The 18,138-nt window shown below is 71.5% G+C and overlaps 2 protein-coding genes across 4 annotated transcripts; one reads left to right on the forward strand and one right to left on the reverse strand.

The window, feature by feature from the left end:
• The first annotated feature begins 1,098 nt into the window (after positions 1–1,098).
• Positions 1,099–9,841, forward strand: ATXN7L2 (ataxin 7 like 2). 3 transcript variants are annotated; one of them, XM_068918501.1, is made up of 11 exons: positions 1,099–1,231; positions 4,159–4,227; positions 4,436–4,540; positions 4,915–5,113; positions 5,198–5,502; positions 6,623–6,705; positions 6,895–7,133; positions 7,288–7,480; positions 7,700–7,821; positions 8,253–9,159; positions 9,449–9,841. In XM_068918501.1, exons 1-11 carry the CDS (start codon positions 1,099–1,101, stop codon positions 9,461–9,463), a joined length of 2,370 nt encoding a protein of 789 aa, XP_068774602.1. In that variant the 3' UTR covers positions 9,464–9,841. The 3 variants fall into 3 exon arrangements, with proteins under 3 accessions (XP_068774602.1, XP_068774601.1, XP_068774603.1); XM_068918500.1 differs by having other exon boundaries at positions 9,563–9,841; XM_068918502.1 differs by lacking the exon at positions 1,099–1,231 and adding an exon at positions 2,724–2,781 and having other exon boundaries at positions 9,563–9,841.
• Positions 9,842–11,275: 1,434 nt separating this feature from the next.
• AMIGO1 (adhesion molecule with Ig like domain 1) lies at positions 11,276–13,620 on the reverse strand. Its single transcript, XM_068918508.1, has one exon. It carries the CDS (start codon positions 13,490–13,492, stop codon positions 11,996–11,998), a length of 1,497 nt encoding a protein of 498 aa, XP_068774609.1. The 5' UTR covers positions 13,493–13,620; the 3' UTR covers positions 11,276–11,995.
• Positions 13,621–18,138: the final 4,518 nt, after the last annotated feature.

An 18,138-nucleotide genomic window follows, 5' to 3' on the forward strand; every position in this document is an offset into this window, starting at 1 on the left:
CCTGGCTATATATAGGGGGTATAGGTAAGCCCTGTAAGGGCCCGGGTATGTATAAGGGGTATATATAGGGGGTACATATAAGCCCTGTAAGGGCCTGGCTATATATAGGGGGTATATATAAGGGGTATATATAAGCCCTATAAGGGTGTGGCTATATATAGGGGTATATATAGGGGGTATATATAACCCCTATAAGGGCCCAGCTATATATAGGGGGTATAGATAAGCCCTGTAAGGGCCCAGCTATATATAGGAGGTATATATAGGGGGTATATATAACCCCTATAAGGGCCTGGCTATATGTAAGGGGTATATATAAGCCCTATAAGGGTGCAGCTATATATAGGGGTATATATAGGGGGTATAGATAAGCCCTGTAAGGGCCCAGCTATATATAGGGGGTATAGATAAGCCCTGTAAGGGCCCGGGTATATATAGGGGGTATATATAGGGGATATAGATAAGCCCTATAAGGGCCCAGCTATATATAGGGGGTATGTATAAGCCCTATAAGGGCCCGGCTACATATAGGGGGCATATATAGGGGGTATATATAAGCTCTATAAGGGCCCGGCTATATATAGGGGGTATAGATAAGCCCTGTAAGGGCCTGGCTATATATAAGGGGTAGGTATAGGGAGCATAGATAAGTCCTGGGCGCACCGCACCGCGGAGAGGGTCTGTATTCAGCTCCTGGAGGCCCGACGGTGCCTGGGGGTCGCGTACAGCCGCCGGGAGCGGGGCTGGGCAGAGCGGGGAGCCCCGGCGCAGCTGCCGAGAGGGGCGCGGAGGGGCCGGCGCAGCTGCCCGAGCCCCGCGCCCGCTCTCCCAGCGGGCCGTAGGGGCGGCGGCGGCGGCCGGGCGCCCAATAAAGCCGCGCGCCGGGCTCCCCGGAGCGACACTCGCCTCCCGCCGCGTTCTTCGCCCCGGGGCGGGAGGCCGCGCGGGCGGCGGGCCGGGACCGGCGGACTACAGCCCCCATGGTGCCGCGCGGCGGGCGGGCGGGCGGGGGGGCGGCGCATGCGCGGGCGGCGGGGGGCGGGGGCGGCGGCGCGGGCCGGGGGGCGCGCTCCCGCGGCGGCGGCGGCGGCGGCGGCGATGGCGGTGCGTGGGCGCGCGGCGGCGGCGGCGATGGCGGCGGCGGCAGAGCGGCGGCTGCCGAGCCTCGACGACTTCGCGGGGCAGAGCTGGAGCGCCTGGGTGGAGCGGGCCGGGCCGCCGGCCGAGCCGGGTGAGGGGCGGCGGCGGCGGCGGCGGGGACGGGGGGGGACGGGCGGGGAGGGGGGAGCCGCCGCCAAACGGAGCCGCGCCCGCCGCCCCCCGGTCCTAGCGCCGCCCCGCGGCGGCCGGCGCCCGGATAGGGCACCGCGCACCGGGAAGCTGGTGCCCCGCGGCGGGCACCGGGCACCCCGGAGCGGGCACCGGGCACCTCGGAGCGGGCAGCGGGAGCCGGTTGCCCCCGACCGGGCACCCGGTGCTTCAAGACGGGCACCGCACCGGGAGCCCCAGCCGGGCACCCCTCGTCGGGGCCGGGCGGTGACGGTGGGGCACGGCCGGACGGGACTGGGCGCCCAGTATGGCGTGGCCGGACGGGACTGGGCGCCCAGTATGGCACGGCCGGACGGGACTGGGCGCCCAGTATGGCACGGCCGGACGGGGCGCAGGCGCCGCTGGAACGGCCGTGGGGATCCAGTACGGCCTGGCTGGATGGTCCGGAGATGCAACGCGGCTCGGTCGGATGGGGCACGGGCACCTCGGCACGACCAGACGGGACTGGGCATCCCCTATGGCACAGCCAGGAGGGACTGGGCAACCAGTATGGCCTGGCCAGATGGTCCAGAGATGCAACGCGGGTTTGTTGGATGGGGCACAGGCACCCTGGCGTGGCCAGACGGGACTGGGCAACCAGTATGGCACGACCAGACAGGACTGGGGCATCCCCTATGGCACATCCAGACGAGATTGGGGAACCAGTATGGCACAACTAGACAGAGCACGGGCAACCAGTATGGCACATCCAGACAAGACTGGGCAACCAGTATGGCACGACCAGACAGGGCATGGGCACCGCCAGCACGGCCAGACGGGACTGGGCATCCAGTACAGCTCGGCCAGGTGGGACACGGTGCCCACGCGGCACAGCTCGGTGCAGCCAGCTGGGGATGGGACCCCCCAACCCAGGGTAGCCACCTAGGACACGGGCTCCCACCCCATGGGGACACGGATGTCCCCGCATGGGGCATGGACCCCTGGCATGACCCTATAGCCGCTGCCTGGATGCCGTCGCCCGCAGACGGCGGGGGCCGACCCCCTGCTCTCCTCTCGGGTGTCCCGGCCGGGTCGGGGCACCGCTGGGAGCAGGTGTCCCCCAGGGCACCCCTGTCCCCTGCCCTTCGTCCTGGGTCACCGCTGAGACCCCGGCGTGTGGCAGCAGGGTCCCTCCGTGGTGCCTTTTGGATCCGACTCCGGTCTCGGGCGCTCTCGGGGGTCTCTGAGCCCTTTGCCTCGTTTCTGCCGGCCCGTGAGCCCACGCCGGAGCCCGTCGCGACGCCCCGCGCCCTGGTCCCCCGCCATCCCCAGCGCTCGCGGGGTCCCGGCCTCGGCCGGCCGAGCCTCGCCGGCCCCCAAACCGGGTGGAACCGCCGCGGCCGACAGCAGGACCTTCCCCTTCCCGGCGTGCTCGCGGCCGCGTCCTGGCAGGGTTTGCCGAAAAGCGCCGGGATTTTCAGGGTTTCGTAGCCAGGGCTGGAAAGAAAATTCCCGTTGGCGCCGTCGGTGAAGGTGGGTTGTTTTTCCTCTCCTCCTTACAGATTGCAAATGCAACAGCACTGATAGCTGGCGAGAGCGCTGCTAGTTGCTGTCTAATCTAGGCTCCCAGTAGGCTGCAGCGTAGGATCTCCTCGGCGGTGGATTTGGCAGGGTTTGGTCCGGTGTGGCCTTCGCCGGCGGGGGGCGCGGGACCCTGGCGGGCGCAGGTTGGGCACCCGGCAAGTGCCGCGTTGCCTCCCGCCGGGCTGCGGGCTCCCGGGGCCCCGCTGGGCTCGCGTAATCCACGGTTCGGGTGATGCATCTGTCCCCCTTGTCTCGTTTTAGCCGTTTTAATGGTTTCGGGAGCGCGGCGGTGCCTCGAGGAGCGCCGGTGGGCGCGAGGACGGCCCTCGCGGAGGTGGTGGCCGCGGTGCCCCGCGGCGGGGGCACGGCTCCGGGACGTCGCGTCCAGCCTTGGCCCTGGGTCCTCGCGATCGGCGCCGGGTTTCGCTCTTCCGCCCGGCTTCTTCTCGCGTCGTTCGGGGCTTCGTCCCCGGCTTCGGGGAGGTTTTTCCTTTCCGCGGGGCGCAGTGCCAGGGTCCGGGGGACGGAGACGCGTCGTGCAGTCGACGGCAGAAGCTGGACCTGCGGTTACTTGAGGCCGACACAATTCGTGACACGGATGGGACTTGACCCGAAAGCTTGTGGGCTCGCGTTAGCCGTGCCGCAGGGTGTTTCGGGGCGACTGAAGGGTTTCTTTTCCCCGGGGGTGCGGGTGGCGGGGCTGACGGCGGGCACTTCCCGGCTCTGGGCAGCCTCGGGTGCCCGCGCTGAGCCCGCTCTGCAGCCGGGACCGGTCGCCGGACGCTGCACTGCGCGGGAGCGCGTCGCTGCGGGGCTCTGCCCCGAGGCAGGATCCGGCCCTGGCACAGGCGGAGGAGCCGCCGGGGCGAGCGGGGAGCGCGCGGCCCCGGGGAGCTCCAGGCTTGCCCGGGGCTCGGCTGGCCGGATCCCGGGGTGGGGGGGGCTTCGCGACCCTGCAGACGGCTCCTTCGCTGCCCTGGGGCCGTGTGCCCAGCCGTGCCGCCGGGCACCCCTTAAACATCGCTACTGCCACCTCCCCAAAGCCGGCGCTTTGGGACAGGGGACATCCTTCTTGCCCAAGCTGGGGCGTCTGCAGCCGAGACCTTTCCTTGGGGCCGGTCGCCCCCGTCCCTGCAGACGCCGGACAGAGACGGCGTCCGACTGCTCCCGCGCGATGCCCGTGACGGCGCCCGAGGAGAGCCCCTTTCTGCCCTTGGCTCTCGGGCCCCGGCTCAGATGGGGCCGTGCCGCGCGGCGCCCAGCGCCGACGCCGCGAGCAGGGGACGGAGCCCGGGCGCTGCTGACGGCGCGTTTTGTCTCCGCCAGGGTCGGAGCTGGAGGAGAGCAGTAAGAGCGGGAGTAAAAAGCTGGATGCGATGACCCTGATTAAGGAAGGTAAGCGCTGGCCAGGCCGGCTCCCTCCTTTGGGGAGAAAACCTGGTGTTTCAGGGCTACGTTTGCGCTCCAGCCTCACCCGCTGGGTGCTAACACGCGGCGGGCTGCAGAGCTGCCTGCGCCCGCTGCTTTGGGGCGAGGGTTTTAGGAGCGTCGCGGCCGAAACGCCTCCCAGCCCGCGTTTCACCGGCGTCTCTCGCCCTCGCAGACATGTCGATCTTCGGCCACTGCCCGGCCCACGACGAGTTTTACCTGGTGGTGTGCAACCACTGCAGCCAAGTGGTGAAGCCTCAAGCCTTCCAGAAGCACTGCGGTGAGCCGGGGCGCCGGGCACGCCGCGGGGTCTCCGGGCACGGCACCCTGGCACCGTCCCCTCCGTCACGGGCACCCGGCCGAGGTGGCGTTTCCCCGGGCATCCTGGGGTTGGGGGGGTTTCCGTAGAGGAGACGGGGTCCGCGGAGCCCTGCCGAGCAGGGCAGGAGCGAGGGGCGCGCGGCTCGCCCCCGCTCTCGGGGCAGATCCCGGTTTTCAGTGAGGCCGTCGGCCCTCCGAGCGCGGGAGTTTTTTGCACCGACGGCGGTCGCCCGCCCGGGGAGCGGGGAAGGGGCTCGGCAGGGTGGGATGACCCCCCGCGGAGCGGGATAACGACGGGTTTTTCCCCCCCCCCCCGCACCGCTGTCCCGGCAGAGCGCCGCCACGGCCCCCTGAGCAAGCTGTACGCCCGGGCGGGCTCCGGCAGCCCCAAGTGCCACGCCGTCAACGGGCAGCCGCCGGCCTGCGGGGCCCACGGCGCGGCCAAGGCCCTGCGGGAGAAGGCGCCCGGCGCCCGCAGCCGAGCTCAGCCCCTGCCCGAGCGGCCCGACAAGGCCCAGAAGGACAACCTCTGGTGAGCACGCGGGGACGGAGGCGGCTCACCCCGCCGGGGCGCCCGCCGCGGGGCCTCTCTCACCTTGCCCCCTTCTCTTCCCAGCCTCTTCATGCCCGTGGTGAACCTCGAGAAGATTTCCAGCCTTCCTAAACCGGACGGGCACGGGATCAAAGTGCCCCCCAAGGCGTCAGCCGTGCCCGGGCAGCCTTCCTGCAGCTCCAAAGAGCCCCTGGGCAAACCCTCCTTGGCAGCGTCGCCGAAAGAGCCCCCGACGCCGGCCAAGGCAGGAGGCGACTCGGTCATGCCCGCCGACGGCCCGGCGAGGAAGCCGGAGAGCGCGCCCGCTCCCGGGGACAAGGAGCCGGGTGCCTCCAAGCCGCCCCCCAAATCCCACAAGAAGATGGCGCGTGAGTCCCGTTTCTCTGCTCGCCGCGGGCTTGGGGAGGGGGCGGCAGGTTGGTGCCACGTAGCTCGGTGCCGCGGCGCGGGATCCCGGCCGGGCTTCGGCTGCCGGATCCGGCTGCTCGTTGCTCCGCGGTTCGGTTCAGTGCAGTCCGGCTCCCGCCTCCTGCAGTTGGGTAGGTATCTCGGCAGCTCCCATCTCTCCTCCTGCATGCAGAGGAGCCGCGCTCGCCACGAACCATTGCCCTGATCGGAGCTCCGTTCACCCACCAGGTCTAGGGCCTCTGCCCGCGGGGCTGTATAGCCCGGAAGAACTGCATGCAGCTCAGGAGCTGTGAGCCCTGCACCATGAGAAACAGCGTGAGCCAGGGTTGAAACCCAGAAATGGGAAACGGACAGATGCTGCGGTGTTTGCAGGCACTCTCAGGCTACAGTGAGCGATGCCATAGCAGAACTTAGGCAGAGACTGGGACCGGGGGGGTCTCGCCTGGCTGGAGCGGTTCCCCGGGGAGGGAGCGAAGGGGGCCAGGAGATTGCAGCCCCCTCCCCCAGGAGGAGGGACAGGCACAGCGGGGTCACTCCAGGACCTTGAATTCAGCACCAAACGTACGACTATTCGGGACGTTTCCCTTCACGCCGGACAGGGGAAGTGCAGCCTCTCGCTTGGAGGGGGTTCCAGTTTCACGTCCGGCTTCTGCCCTGGCCGGGGTGGGTTGGGGCTGGTTAAACGCCGTTGTCCCGTCGGCCCGATCCTGCCAAGCCTCTCCCTGCCCAGGGCCGTAGGACCCCGCTGGGCGGACCCCGGCCCGCGGCGGCCTCGGTGAGGCGGTGCCTCCTGCAGTCGAAGCGAGCTCTGCCCCATGGCTCGCCATGGACGTGGGCACGTCGGCGCGCAGCCGCCCCATGGCGAGAGCGTCCTCTTGACGCGGAGGCGAGAGCCGATCTCGTCCCGATGTTCGCACCGGGAGACTCTGGCGGTGTGGAAACTTGTTCCAGGGATGGATCAAGGTGGCAGAGAGCCCGGAGAGCCCAGGGACCCCGACAGGCCCTGTTCTCCCACCCACTTTTGCACCGCGGGGGCCTGTCCACCCCGTGCATCTTGGCTTTCTTTGCTCTGCCCCGTAGGGAAGGAGTGCGACTTGAACAGGCAGTGCGGAGTGGTCAACCCCGAAACCAAAAAGATCTGCACCCGATTGCTGACCTGCAAGGTAGCGTGTGGGGCGCGCGGGGCGGAGGGCTCCGCGGGAAGCTCGGCCGGTGCTGGCGCGTTCACAGCCGAGGAAGGCTTTTGGGGGCGCAGGGGCTGCGTGCCTGCTCCGGGCTGGCTTGGAAGGACCCAGAGGGGACCGTGTCGCCACCCCGGGTCCGACCCCGCGCCCCGCTGTGACCTGCCGCAGATCCACTCGGTGCACCAGCGCCGCGAAGTGCAGGGCCGGGCCAAGGACTTCGACGTCTTGGTGGCCGAGCTGAAAGCCAGCTCCCGCAAGGGCGAGTCCCCCAAGGAGAAGAGCCCGGTGAGGAAGGAGGCTCTGCCCGAGCGCCTCGGCCAGGACGCCTCCTCGCTGCCGCAGCCCCCCGCCGTCCTGCCCAGCGCGTCCCCCTGCCGCGCCAAACCGCCCCGCTGCCTGCTCCCCAGGTGAGCACCCGCGGGTGGCGGGGGGACGCCCGGGACCCGGCTGAGGTGGCCACCGGGGAGGTGGGAGATGCCCCAGAGCTGTGCCGGTGGCCGCGGCTTTTCCCCCCCCCTGCATCCGGAGCGGCTCTCACTCTTCCGCCTCCGTTGCGCCTAGGTCCAGCCTTTCCTCCGAAAGCGACCCCGAGGACCCGCCGGCGGCCTCCGGCGAGGCCGACCCGGGGCTCTACCCCTTCCCGCTGGCCAAGGGGAGCAGCCGGGTGTCGAGCGACGAGAGCGAAGAGGAGGCGGGCGAGGACGCTCACCGCCCGGACTGCCATTACGCCTCGCGCCCGCCGCGGCCGCAAGCGGTGAGTGCGGACGGCGGCGCGCGTCGGAGACCCTGCGCGAGCCCTCCGCTAGCCAGCGCTGCCCGGCGGCGCCTTAACCCGTCCGTGGTCCCGCAGCCGTCCCGGCGGGGAGAGGGGGACGCGGGACCGGCATCTCCCAGTTCTCCCATCATCCGGCTGGGCTCCGGGGCTGCGGCCGCCCTGACCGGACCCCTCCGTCCCTCTCTGTCCTCTGCGCAGTTCTGCACCTTCGGGAGCCGCTTGGTCAGCCCGGGCTGTTACGTGTTCAACCGGCGGCTCGACCGCTTCTGCTCGGCGCTGGGCTCCATGCTGGAGAGGCATCTCAGCTCGCACATGTGGAAGTAAGTCGGCCGCGGCGCGCCAGCACGGCCCCCGGGCCGCCGGGTGCCCGTCGCGGGGGGCAGCGGGCGCTCGGCGAGGTGGCCGAGCCGCTGTTCGGGGCCAGGCCCCCCGGCCGGGCTCGTCCCGTGGGGTTTGCCAGCTCCAGGGATGGATCTGAGCGCTGGCATCCCGCGGGAGAGATGCGCCCAAACTTCCCAGGGAGGGACGGGGGGGGGTGAATCTGCTGCGGGGAGCGCAGGGGCAGGGCTCCATCCCGAAACCCCAGGGACCCGCGGGGAGGGCTGCTCTTACGGGTCCTTCCAGCCTCGCTGGACTTAGAGAGCAGCTTCGCTTTCAGGCTTTGCAGTAAGGCGTAACGAGGGGGCCGGGAAGGGAGCGCTGATTTGCAGGTGCCCCCTCCCGTCCCGGCTCACCCCATCCCATCCCGCAGGAAGATCCCGCCGGCCGCCGACCCCCAGCTCCACGCCGCCCCGGCCCCCTCCGGCCCCTCGGCCAGCCCCGCCGGCCAGAGCTGCGGCCCCGCCGCCCCGGCCCCCCCGCCCCACGGCGGCCCCGCGAGGACCGCGGCGACCTGCCCGGCCGCGGCCGGCGCCCGCGACGCCCGGCCTCACGCCAGCCTCAACTACACGGTGGGCTCGCCGCACGCGGCGGCCGCCTGCAGCCAGCCCGAGTGCCCCGGCGGCGGCAGCCAGTCCATCACCTCCCCGTTGCCGGCCAACATCCCCTCGCCGTCCTTCAGCAAGTTGCCTTCCACCAAGGCCAGCAAATCCTCCAAAGCCAAGGAGCCGGCGGGCAGCGCCGAGCCGGACGCCGCGGCCCGCAAGCGCAAGCAGCCGCTGGGGGCCGCCGCCGGCCCCCCCTACAAACGGACCTGCCTGGCGGACTCGGCCAAGGGCAAAGCCCCCGGCTGCCAGGTCTCCCGCCCCCCCGGCAAGACGAAACCCGCGCTGGGCTGCCCTTCCTCTTCGCCGTCCTCCTCCTCCTCCTCCCTCAACGGTTCGGTGGCTCCGGGCTCCCGGGTGAAGCGGGCCGGCCCGCTGGACTGCAGGACCGCTGGCCACCCTCTTCCTCTTCCTCCTCCTCCTCCTCCTCCGGTGAAAGCCTCGCAGCTGGAAAACCGCGGCTCGCCGCTCAACGGGCCCAAGGCGCTGGCGGCGAACTGCATCGCCGACGCCGAGGCCAAGAAGCGCAAGAACGCCGCCACGTACTGCCGGCCCGTCAAGCCCAAGCACGCCGCCCCCTCCCCGGCCCCGGCGCCCTCCGACTCGGGCTGCGCCGTCCGCAGGAAGAAGCCGGGGGCCCCCCCGGGCTTCGAGGAGAAGCGCAGCGCCCTGAAGGTAGGGGCTGTCCCCAGGCGGGGGGGGACACACACGCACGCCACCCCCCCCCCAAACCCCTGCGGCTGGGGTGCCCTGGGGTGGCACCGTGGGAATTTGGGAGGCCAAATTCCCCCGGGGGGAAAGCGGGTGCGGCGGTGGCGGCGTCGCCCTGGGGTTCGCAGCGAGCGGGGCGCGGGGATGGCGCGGCACCCGCCTGCGCCTTTTGCCCCCGGGGTGGGGGACAGGGTGGGGACCGAGATGGGGACGGCCCCCGCGCCTCACCCTCCACCCTCTTCTCTCCTTGCAGTCGAAAGCACATTAACGGAGGTGCCCGCCGCCGCCGCTCTGCGCCCGGGGAGCCCCGCGGCGCCCTCGGAGCCGCCGCTTTTCTTTTTATAACTTTATATTATTTTTTCTAAAGCGGGCACAAAACAGCCGCCAAACAAACCAGACACCACACAAAGGCCGACACGAGAGAGAGAGAAGAAAAAAAACTCCATAAAAATACCTCAAGACTCTTTTTCCCCCCCCCCCCGTTGTGTTGCTGCTAAACGAGCCGGCCGAGGAGGAGAGGAGCCGCGGACGGCGCGGGAGGAGGGCCGGGGCGCCGGCAAAGGGCCGCGAGCGCGGGGCCGGGCCGGAGGACTGGCCGCAGGAGCCACCCGCCGGGCCCCCCCGGGATATTTATAAGAATTACTCTTGCTGGTTTTTGTTTCTTTTTTTTTTAAAAAAAAAAAAAAAAGAAAGGAAAAAAAAAAAAAACCCAGGCTGGAGAAGCGTGGCGGAGCCTGGGCGCGGGGCGGGCGCCCGGGCGCAGGTAGGTGCGGGCTGGCGGGTGCTGGGGTGGCTTCGGGGTGGCGCCCGGCTCCGGTGGGACGCGCAGGGGGGCTGTGCCCTCTCCCTCCTGGTCCTGGCCCCAGGCGGTGGCAGGACGGCGGTCTCGGTCCCCGCAGCGGTCGGGGACGTCGCCGTGTTGCTGAGGGCGGTACGGCCGGGTCCCTGCGTGCCCAGGGGCCCTGCAGGGACAGGGCAGGGGGTGGCTCCCCCCCCCCCCCCCCGGTCCCTAGCACAGGGAGCAGGACACAGCTGCAGGCGTCCCCAAGGAGGCCACCGGGTCCCCAGCTGCTCTCCAGCCGTGGGGGTGCCCTGGATCCCTGCATGGACAGGGGGGTGTCCCCAGGGACCCCGCAGGGACGGAGGTGCCCTGGGACCCCAGGGGTGCGGGGGACAGCGGTGTCCCCAGGGGCCCTGCAGGGCCAGGGAGGGGACGGCGGTGTCCCCGGGGGCCCTGCGGGGCCAGGGAGGGGATGGAGGCGCCCTGGGGGTGCGGGGGACGGCGGTGTCCCCGGGGGCCCGGCGGGGCCAGGGAGGGGACGGAGGCGCCCTGGGGGTGCAGGGGACGGCGGTGTCCCCGGGGGCCCGGCGGGGCCAGGGAGGGGACGGAGGCGCCCTGGGGGCGCGGGGGACAGCGGTGTCCCCGGGGGCCCGGCGGGGATGGTGAACAGCAAGAGGACCGGGGGGGGGTCCCGCATCCCCAGGGGGACAGGGCACAGGGTGCCCGGGCCGTGCTGCTGCTGCTGCCCCCCCACCCCCGGCTGGGGGCAGCCAAGCCCCGCCCCCGGCCCCGCCCCCTTCCCACACCAGCAGCTCATGCTCCGCCCCTAGCAGGCGAGGCCCCGCCCCCTGCGCAGTTGGCCCCGCCCCGCAGGGGGCGGGGGGGGTCAGTGGGGTGGGGGATGCGTCCGGGGCCCGCGGGGGGGGGGGGTCCCACCTCAAATTTCCACCCCCCCCAGCCCCACCCGTCTCCTGGCCGCTGCCCCCGCCCTCCTCGCCCCCCGCCTTCGCGCCCCGCGGCGCCGCTGAGGCCTGGCACGCTCGTCGCATGCCAGGGCGCTGCAGCAGCGCCCGCGTCCTGGGGGCTGAGCCGGCGGCGCGTTTCGGCTCTGCCGGGCCCATGCCCGCGGGGGGGGCCGGCACGGTGACCCCGCCATCCCCCGTCCCCCCCCCCGGGGCCTGGGCGGCCCCCAGCTCCGGTAGCAGCGGAGGGAGAGGAAAAGGGGGCTCCGGGCCGCCGAGCCCCCCCCGGGGCGCTCCCCCCCCGGCCACCCCGAAAGCGGTGCCGAGGCTGCGCACGCAGAGCCGTAACCCGTGTTTATTGGGAGCGCCCGTCCGCGCGGCGGCTCCGGGCGGCTCGGGCTGAAGCTGGGGCTGGGGGGGGGGACAGGGAGAGCGGGACGTCCCCGGCCCCCCCCGCCCCGGGGGGTCCCGGCGGTGTCCCCACCACCGGAGGGTGCGGGACGGGGACGCGCGCGCATGCTTCTCCGGGAGGATTCATGCTTCGGTATAAACATGCCGGGCAAAGCGCGGGGAGGGCTCCCGCGCCGGCGTCCCCCCCCCGCCCCGGCCACCCCGGCGCCCCGAACGTCACCGGAGCCCCTGCGGCAGCACCGGGCGCCGCCGCCTCCCTCCTCCCCCCGGGGCGCCTCGACGGAGCGGGGGGGCCCGAGGCGACGTCCGCGCCGCCTTTTCGGGGGCTTTTCCCGAGTCCGGCCCTCGCCGCTTTCCGGCGGTCCGAGGCGCGCGGCCGGCGTCGCTCGCGGCCGTCCTGCCGGCCCCGCGGGACGGAGCCGAGGCTGCCGCCCGCCTCGCCCGCCCGGCGGCCAGCGGAGGGGACCTCGGCGGAGAGCCGCTCCGGGGGCGCAGCGGGTGCAGAGCGCCCCCCCGGCCCGGATGCACCCGTGGGTGCAGCCAGCTCCGGCCGGCTAAGGTTTCTCCGGTCGTGGGGACGTGCCGGTCGGATCAGGTTGGGGGGGGGGGACGGGGGGGACCATCCGTCCCTTGGCCGCACCGACGCTTACACCACGATGGGGGTGTCTGAAAACACCGAGCTGACCGAATCCGGATCGGACATCTTCCTCTGCGCCTTGGGAGCCTCCTTGGCCGCCGGCTCGGGAGCGCCGCCGGCTTTGAACTTGCCGTTCTGGCCCCAGGCGGCGGCGGCGGCGGAGGAGGAGGCCGAGCGGGGCCGGAAGGGCTCCTTGGGCGCGGGCGCCTCGGCGTTGTGGTTGGGGGTGGCGCTGAGCACGGAGGAGGCGATGCTGTCGTCGCGCGGGGCGGCCGCCTTGTCGCCGGCGCGGCAGCAGCAGCAGCGGCAGGGCGTCAGGTACAGGTAGATGAGCACCAGCACCACGCTCAGGATGCAGCCCACCAGGGTGGTGTAGGCGGTGTTGAGCGTGTCGTGGGGGCCGTGCAGCGTGAAGTTGTGCACCAGCAGCTCCACGTAGAGCGTCTCGTTGAGGACGGGGCCGGCCACCGAGCAGGCGTAGGTGCCGCCGTCCTCCAGGCGCAGCGCCCGCAGCCGCAGGCTGCCGTTGGCCAGCAGCGCCGCGCTGCCGTTGCCCCCTTCCTCCAGCAGGCGCTCGCCGGCCGGCGTCACCCACTCGCGGGCGCTGACGGCCCGCAGGCGGGTGTCGCAGCCCAGCGTGACGGTGTCGCCCAGGTGGGCCTCCAGCACGGCCTCCTTGGCCTCGCTGCAGTTGAGCGGCTCGTGGCCGCCCAGGGCGAGGATGCCGACGGGCTTCTTGGCCGGCGGCAGGAGGCAGCGCAGCTCCTCCTGGAAATCCAGCACGGCGCTGAGCTGGCGCCGGTGCCAGCGGGCGAAGAGCTCGTAGAGGGGGCAGTCGCAGGCCAGCGGGTTGCCGTGCAGGTAGAGGCCGTCGCGCAGCCAGGCGGGCAGCCCCTGCAGCTCGGCCACGGGCAGGCTCTTGAGGCGGTTGGCGGAGAGGTCGAGCAGGGCCAGCTGGGGCAGGCGCGTGCCGTCCTTGAGCAGCTCCAGCGGGAAGCGGGCGATGTGGTTCTGGCTCAGGTAGAGCTTGCGCAGGCGCGCCAGGTTCTCGAAGGCCGTGCGGTCCACGGCGGCGATCTCGTTGTTGTAGAGCAGCAGCACCTCCAGCTCGGCCAGGTCGCTGAAGAGGTTCTCGTCGAGGGCCCGCAGGCGGTTCGAGGAGAGGTCCAGGTGGCGCAGGTGGGGCACGTGGGCGAAGGCCTCGGTGGAGACGAAGGTGAGGCCGTTGTGGCTGAGCAGCAGCGAGTGCAGGTGGGCCAGGCGCCCCGGCGCCCAGTCGGCCCGCAGGCGGCTCACGTTGTTGTGGCTCAGGTCGAGGACGGCGGTGAAGCGGGGCAGCGGCACCGGCACGCCGGTCAGCACCGCCTGCGAGCAGCTCAGGATGTTGGAGGCGCAGACGCAGCGCGGGGGGCACCCGGCTGCCGCCCGGCCCCTCCGCAGCGCCACGGCCGCCAGCAGCAGCAGCAGCAGCAGCAGGGCCGCCGCCGGCCCCCGGCCCCCCCGCATGGTGCGGCCTCACGCGGGGGGCCGCTGCGGTGTCACCGGCATGTCGGTGCCCTCGCGCTGGCGGGGCGACGTGGCACCGCCGGGGGTCACGGCACGGTGTGCCGTCGCTCGCCCGGTGTCACGGCCCGGCCCGGCTCCCGCGGCGGCGCGGCACCGTCAGGTTCCCACGGTGGCGCGGCGCCGTCAGGTTCCCACGGTGGCGCGGCACCTTCAGGTTCCCACGGTGGCGCGGCGCCGTCAGGTTCCCACGGTGGCGGTCAGGTTCCCACGGTGGCGCGGCGCGGCCCCGCTCCCACGGCGTCACGGCCGGCGCCGATGCGGCCCCATCCTGCCGCTGTCACGGCCGGCGCGGGCCTGCGCGGCCGGTACTGCGACGTGCACCGCAGCTCCCCGGTGCCGCCTCCGCCGCAGCCCGGCCGCTCCGGTCACGTCTCCGCGCCGGCCGCCAACCCCCCCCCCCACCCCCCGCCCCGCCGGGCAGCGCAGCGCAGCCCCCGCCGCTGCGGGGGTGGCGGCTCCGGCGCCCCGGGCTCCCGCCGCTCCCCTTCCCCGGTTTCCCCCCCACCTCGGTGCTGCTGCAAGATAGAAGCGGGGCCGGTGCCAGCCGCGGCGCGGGCGGAGGAAGGATGCTCGCCCCCCCCCAAGCCGCTTCCCGGTGGCGTTACGGGGGCCTGTTACCGGGGGAGCGGCCAGGGCCGGTGCCGGTGCCGGTGCGGCGGAGGGAGGGAGGCGGCGCGGTGCCGAGCCCAGGCGCTCCCGCCGCTCCCGCCGCTCCCGTGCGGCCCCGGCGCGCTGCAGCGCGCGCCCGCGGCCCCGGGGCAGCGGGCTCGGGGCGGCCCCGGCGCGCCGCGGCCCCCGCGCACGGCGGCCCCTCATTGGCTGCAGCCGCCTCGCCCTGGACCAATGGGGGCGGCGTCCGCTTAACCCCTCGTGGGCCGTGCGCCGCCGACGCCGCGCCCCCCACCCCCGTGGGGGCCGGCATCGAGCCCCCCCCACCAACGGGAGGGGACACAGCGCCCCCCCCCCTTCCCGCTGCGGGCCCTGGCGGAGCCCGCCTGCAACCGCCCCCTCGGTGCATCCCCCTGCGTGCATTCCCCCCCCCCCATGCAACCGGCCCCCCCCCGGGTGCATCCGCCCCCCCGGTGCATCCCCCCCCCCCAGTGCAACCGCCCCCCCGGTGCATCCCCCTGCGTGCATCCCCTCTTGGCTGTATCCTCCCCCCACAGGTTCAACCTCCCCCCGGGTGTAACTGCCCCCCCTCCGGGCATCTCCCGTGGGTGCCTCCCCCTTGAGTGCATCCAGGCCCAAGGGGGGGGAACCAAGGCCGGGCCCCGCAGGGGCACCCCAGGGTGCTGCCACCCTGGCGCCCAGCCCTGCGCTGCCATCCGGCCCCCTCTCCCCCTTCCTCTCTTACGTAAGTTAGTTGTGTCTCCAGCTCCCGGTCATATTTTTAGGTGCAAACATTTGTGCGGGTCTTTTTTTGGGTCCAAAATTAGAGGAGAAGGAGCCGGAGACAATGAGCGCCAAGACAAAGCAGCTTTTTATTTGGGGGGGGGGTCAGGCTTCCCCCCCCTGCCCCTGGTTCAAGGGGACCCCCCACCGCACGGTGCTGGGGCGGTACGGGTGCGCCAGAGAGGAGGGCGCCCACATGGCCATGCCCCCCGTCCCCTGCGGGGACACCCCCCCAGAGGTGCGCACCCACTCGCACCCGTGCTCGCCCCGCATCGGCACCGCTCGAGGTGCTCGACAGCCGTGCTGGGGTGCGAGGGTGCTGGGGCCCTGGGGTGCCAAGGTGCTGGGGTGTCTGGGTGCCAGGGTAATAGGGTGCCACAGTGTTGGGTGCCAGTATGTCAGGGTACTGGGGTGCCAGGGTGCCAGGGTGCTCAGGCACTGGGGTGCTGGGGTATGGGGTGCTGGGGTTCTGGGGTGCCAGGGTGCTAGGTTGCTGGGATGTTAGGGTGCCAGGGTGCTGGCGCCCTGGGGTGCCGAGGTGCTGGATTGCTGGGCTGTTAGAGTGCCAGGGTGTCCGGATGCCGGGGCACGGGGTGCTGGGGTACAGGGTGCTGGGACACTGGGGTGTTAGGGTGGTGGGTTGCTGGGGTGTTAGGATGCCAGGGTGCTGGGGCCCTGGGGTGCCAGGATGCTGGGGTGCCTGGGTGTCAGGGTGCTGGGGTGTCAGGGTGCCAGGGTACTAGGGTGCCAGTGTTGGGTGCCAGCATGTCAGGGTGCTGGGGTGCCAGGGTGCTGGGGCCCTGGGGTGCTGGGGTATGGGGTGCTGGGGCATTGGGGTGCCAGGGTGGTGGGTTGCTGAGGTGTTAGGGTGTTAGGTTGCTGGGGCCCTGGGGTGCAGGGTGCTGGGGCACCTGGATGCCCATCTTGCCACGCAGCCGTCTGTCTGTCACCCGTGCGCCTGTCCGCTCGCCTGTCTGCCCTCCAGCCCCTGGCGCCCTCCCGTCCGCCCAGCCAGCAGCCAGCTGCGCACCCCCTCTGCCCAGTCTAGACCAGTATGGCCCCATCCGGCTTTGCCCCTCTGCCCTGGGGTCCCCCAGCCCTGCTGCCCCCCCCCCGGGGCCCGTCTCCCCACGCTGCTCCTGGCTGCGTTGGTGGAGCCACTGGAGCCGTCTGTGCCTCAGTTTCCCTGCCCTGCCCTGGCCGGGAAGGGGTGGGAGCCGGGTCCGGGGGCTGCATGGGGGGGGGGCAGTGTTTCTTTCCCTTCTGCCCCCCCCCCCGGCTGCAGGGGCGTCTCTGGCTGCCGGGAGGGATTCATAGCAGGCGGCAAGGTTGCGCTTGGGTGGCTCAGCCCAGCGCCCGCTGAATTATTGATGCTCCGGTGGCAGGAAGCGGCAAAGCCCATAAATCTGCCTCCGCCGGCGCTGACATTGCTGCCGTGACGGTGCAGGAAAAGGGCACTGGGGTGGGGGGGGCCAAAAGCGGCTCCGTGCCTCAGTTTCCCCGGGGAGGGGGGAAATAACCTTCAAGGCCTGATCCTGCTCGGAGGGGACGTCCCAAAGCTGAGGGGAGCGGTGCTGGCCTACAGCCCCAGGTGGGCAAAGCCGCTCGGCCCGGCTTTGGGCGTCCTGGAAGCAGTGGAGAGCCAGGTACTGAACTATTCCCACCCCCCCAACCGCTGCCGAAACCAGCTCCTAAACCCCTTGGGTTTGCTCAGAGGGCAGCGCCAACCCCTCCGGAGGGTCCCTGCGGGGTCGAAGCCCGTCTCCCTTCTCCGCCAGCCGTGGGCCGGAGGGCAGGTGAGTGCGGCTGCCGTGGAGATGCTGCCCTCCCGCTGCCTGGGGGGTCTGGAAAACGGGGGGGGGGGGTCCCCTCCTGCAGCCAGGCAGCCTCCAGCATCCTCTTGGCATTGGCTCAGAGGGGTCCCCACGTCCTGGGGTGCTGGCAGGGTGCAAGGACCCCCCACCCCAGGCACTGCCTCCTTCCTGCGCGGCCAGAGCAAGCGGGGCTGGCCCAGTTTCGGAGTGACGCTGGCGCTGGAAAAGGGCTCGGAGGCTGCGCGTGTCCCGGCTCTGCACCTCCTCGCCGTGAGCCGCCCCAGAAACGACAGGGTGCCCGCGGCGGCTCAGCGCAGCCGAACGCCGATTGGCGCTGGAGCGCGGAGGGAGGAAGCGGGGGCCAGCGGGATGTGCACCCGGGTTAGGGGGTGCAGCTGGGTTAGGACATGCGCTTGGGCTACGGTGCGCACCCGGGTTAGGGCGCACACCCAGGTTCGGATTTGCACCCTGGTTGGGGGGGTGCACCCTGGTTAGGGGATGCACTTGGGGTACGGTTTCCACAAGCCTTAGAGGGTGCATCCACAGCACTCCGTGCACCCAGGCTAGGGTATGAACCCAGATTAGGCTTTGCACTGGGGTTAGGGGGTGCATCTGGGTCAGGGTATGTACCTGAATTAGGGTATGAATCCAGATTAGCGTACGCACCCGGGTTGCGGTTTGCACACGGATTAAGGGGTGCATCGAGGCTAGGGTTTGCACCCGGGTTAGGGTATGAATGCAGATTAGGGTACGCACCCCGGCTGTGTGCACCTGGGTTAGGGGGTGCACCAAGGTTAGCAGGACAAGAGGGTCCCGGCTGCTCGGAGAGGACTCAATGCCTGTGTTTCACCATGGCCGTGTTTGGCACCGGGGGACCACAGGGCGCAGGAGACGGGCCCAGGGCAGGCGAGGGGGGATGCGGGGCTGGAGGAGGTCCGGAGGCTGCCGGCATTCCCGCACGCCCCGAGCGCCTCGTGCCAGGCCGGGGACCCGAGCGGCACGTGCTGGGCAGCTGCCGGCAGCGGCTCCCCTCCCCGGTGCGCCGGACCCGGTTCATCCGAGGTCCCTGCGTTTCTAATCTCGTTCGGAAGGATTTATTTTTGGGTCCTCGTAACCTAGCAATAGGGCACGTGACGCACGGGGCCTGCAGCATGAATATGCATCGCCCGCCTCGCCGGCCGGCCGGCTCGCCACCCCTCCGCGCCGCCGGCCCGCTCGGCTGGGGACCCGCTCGGCTGGCGCTCGAGCCTGGGCCCCCGCAGAGCCAGGCCTGCGCCCAGGGCACTGCCAGGAGGAAGTCTGCAGCCTGCGCAGGCTTTGGGGGGGCTTGAGAAGTGATGGAAACCCCCTTGCAAGCAAACAGTTGGGCACGTAGGGAAA

Source organism: Struthio camelus, chromosome 24 (genome assembly GCF_040807025.1).
Source record: "Struthio camelus isolate bStrCam1 chromosome 24, bStrCam1.hap1, whole genome shotgun sequence".
NCBI lineage: Eukaryota > Metazoa > Chordata > Aves > Struthioniformes > Struthionidae > Struthio > Struthio camelus.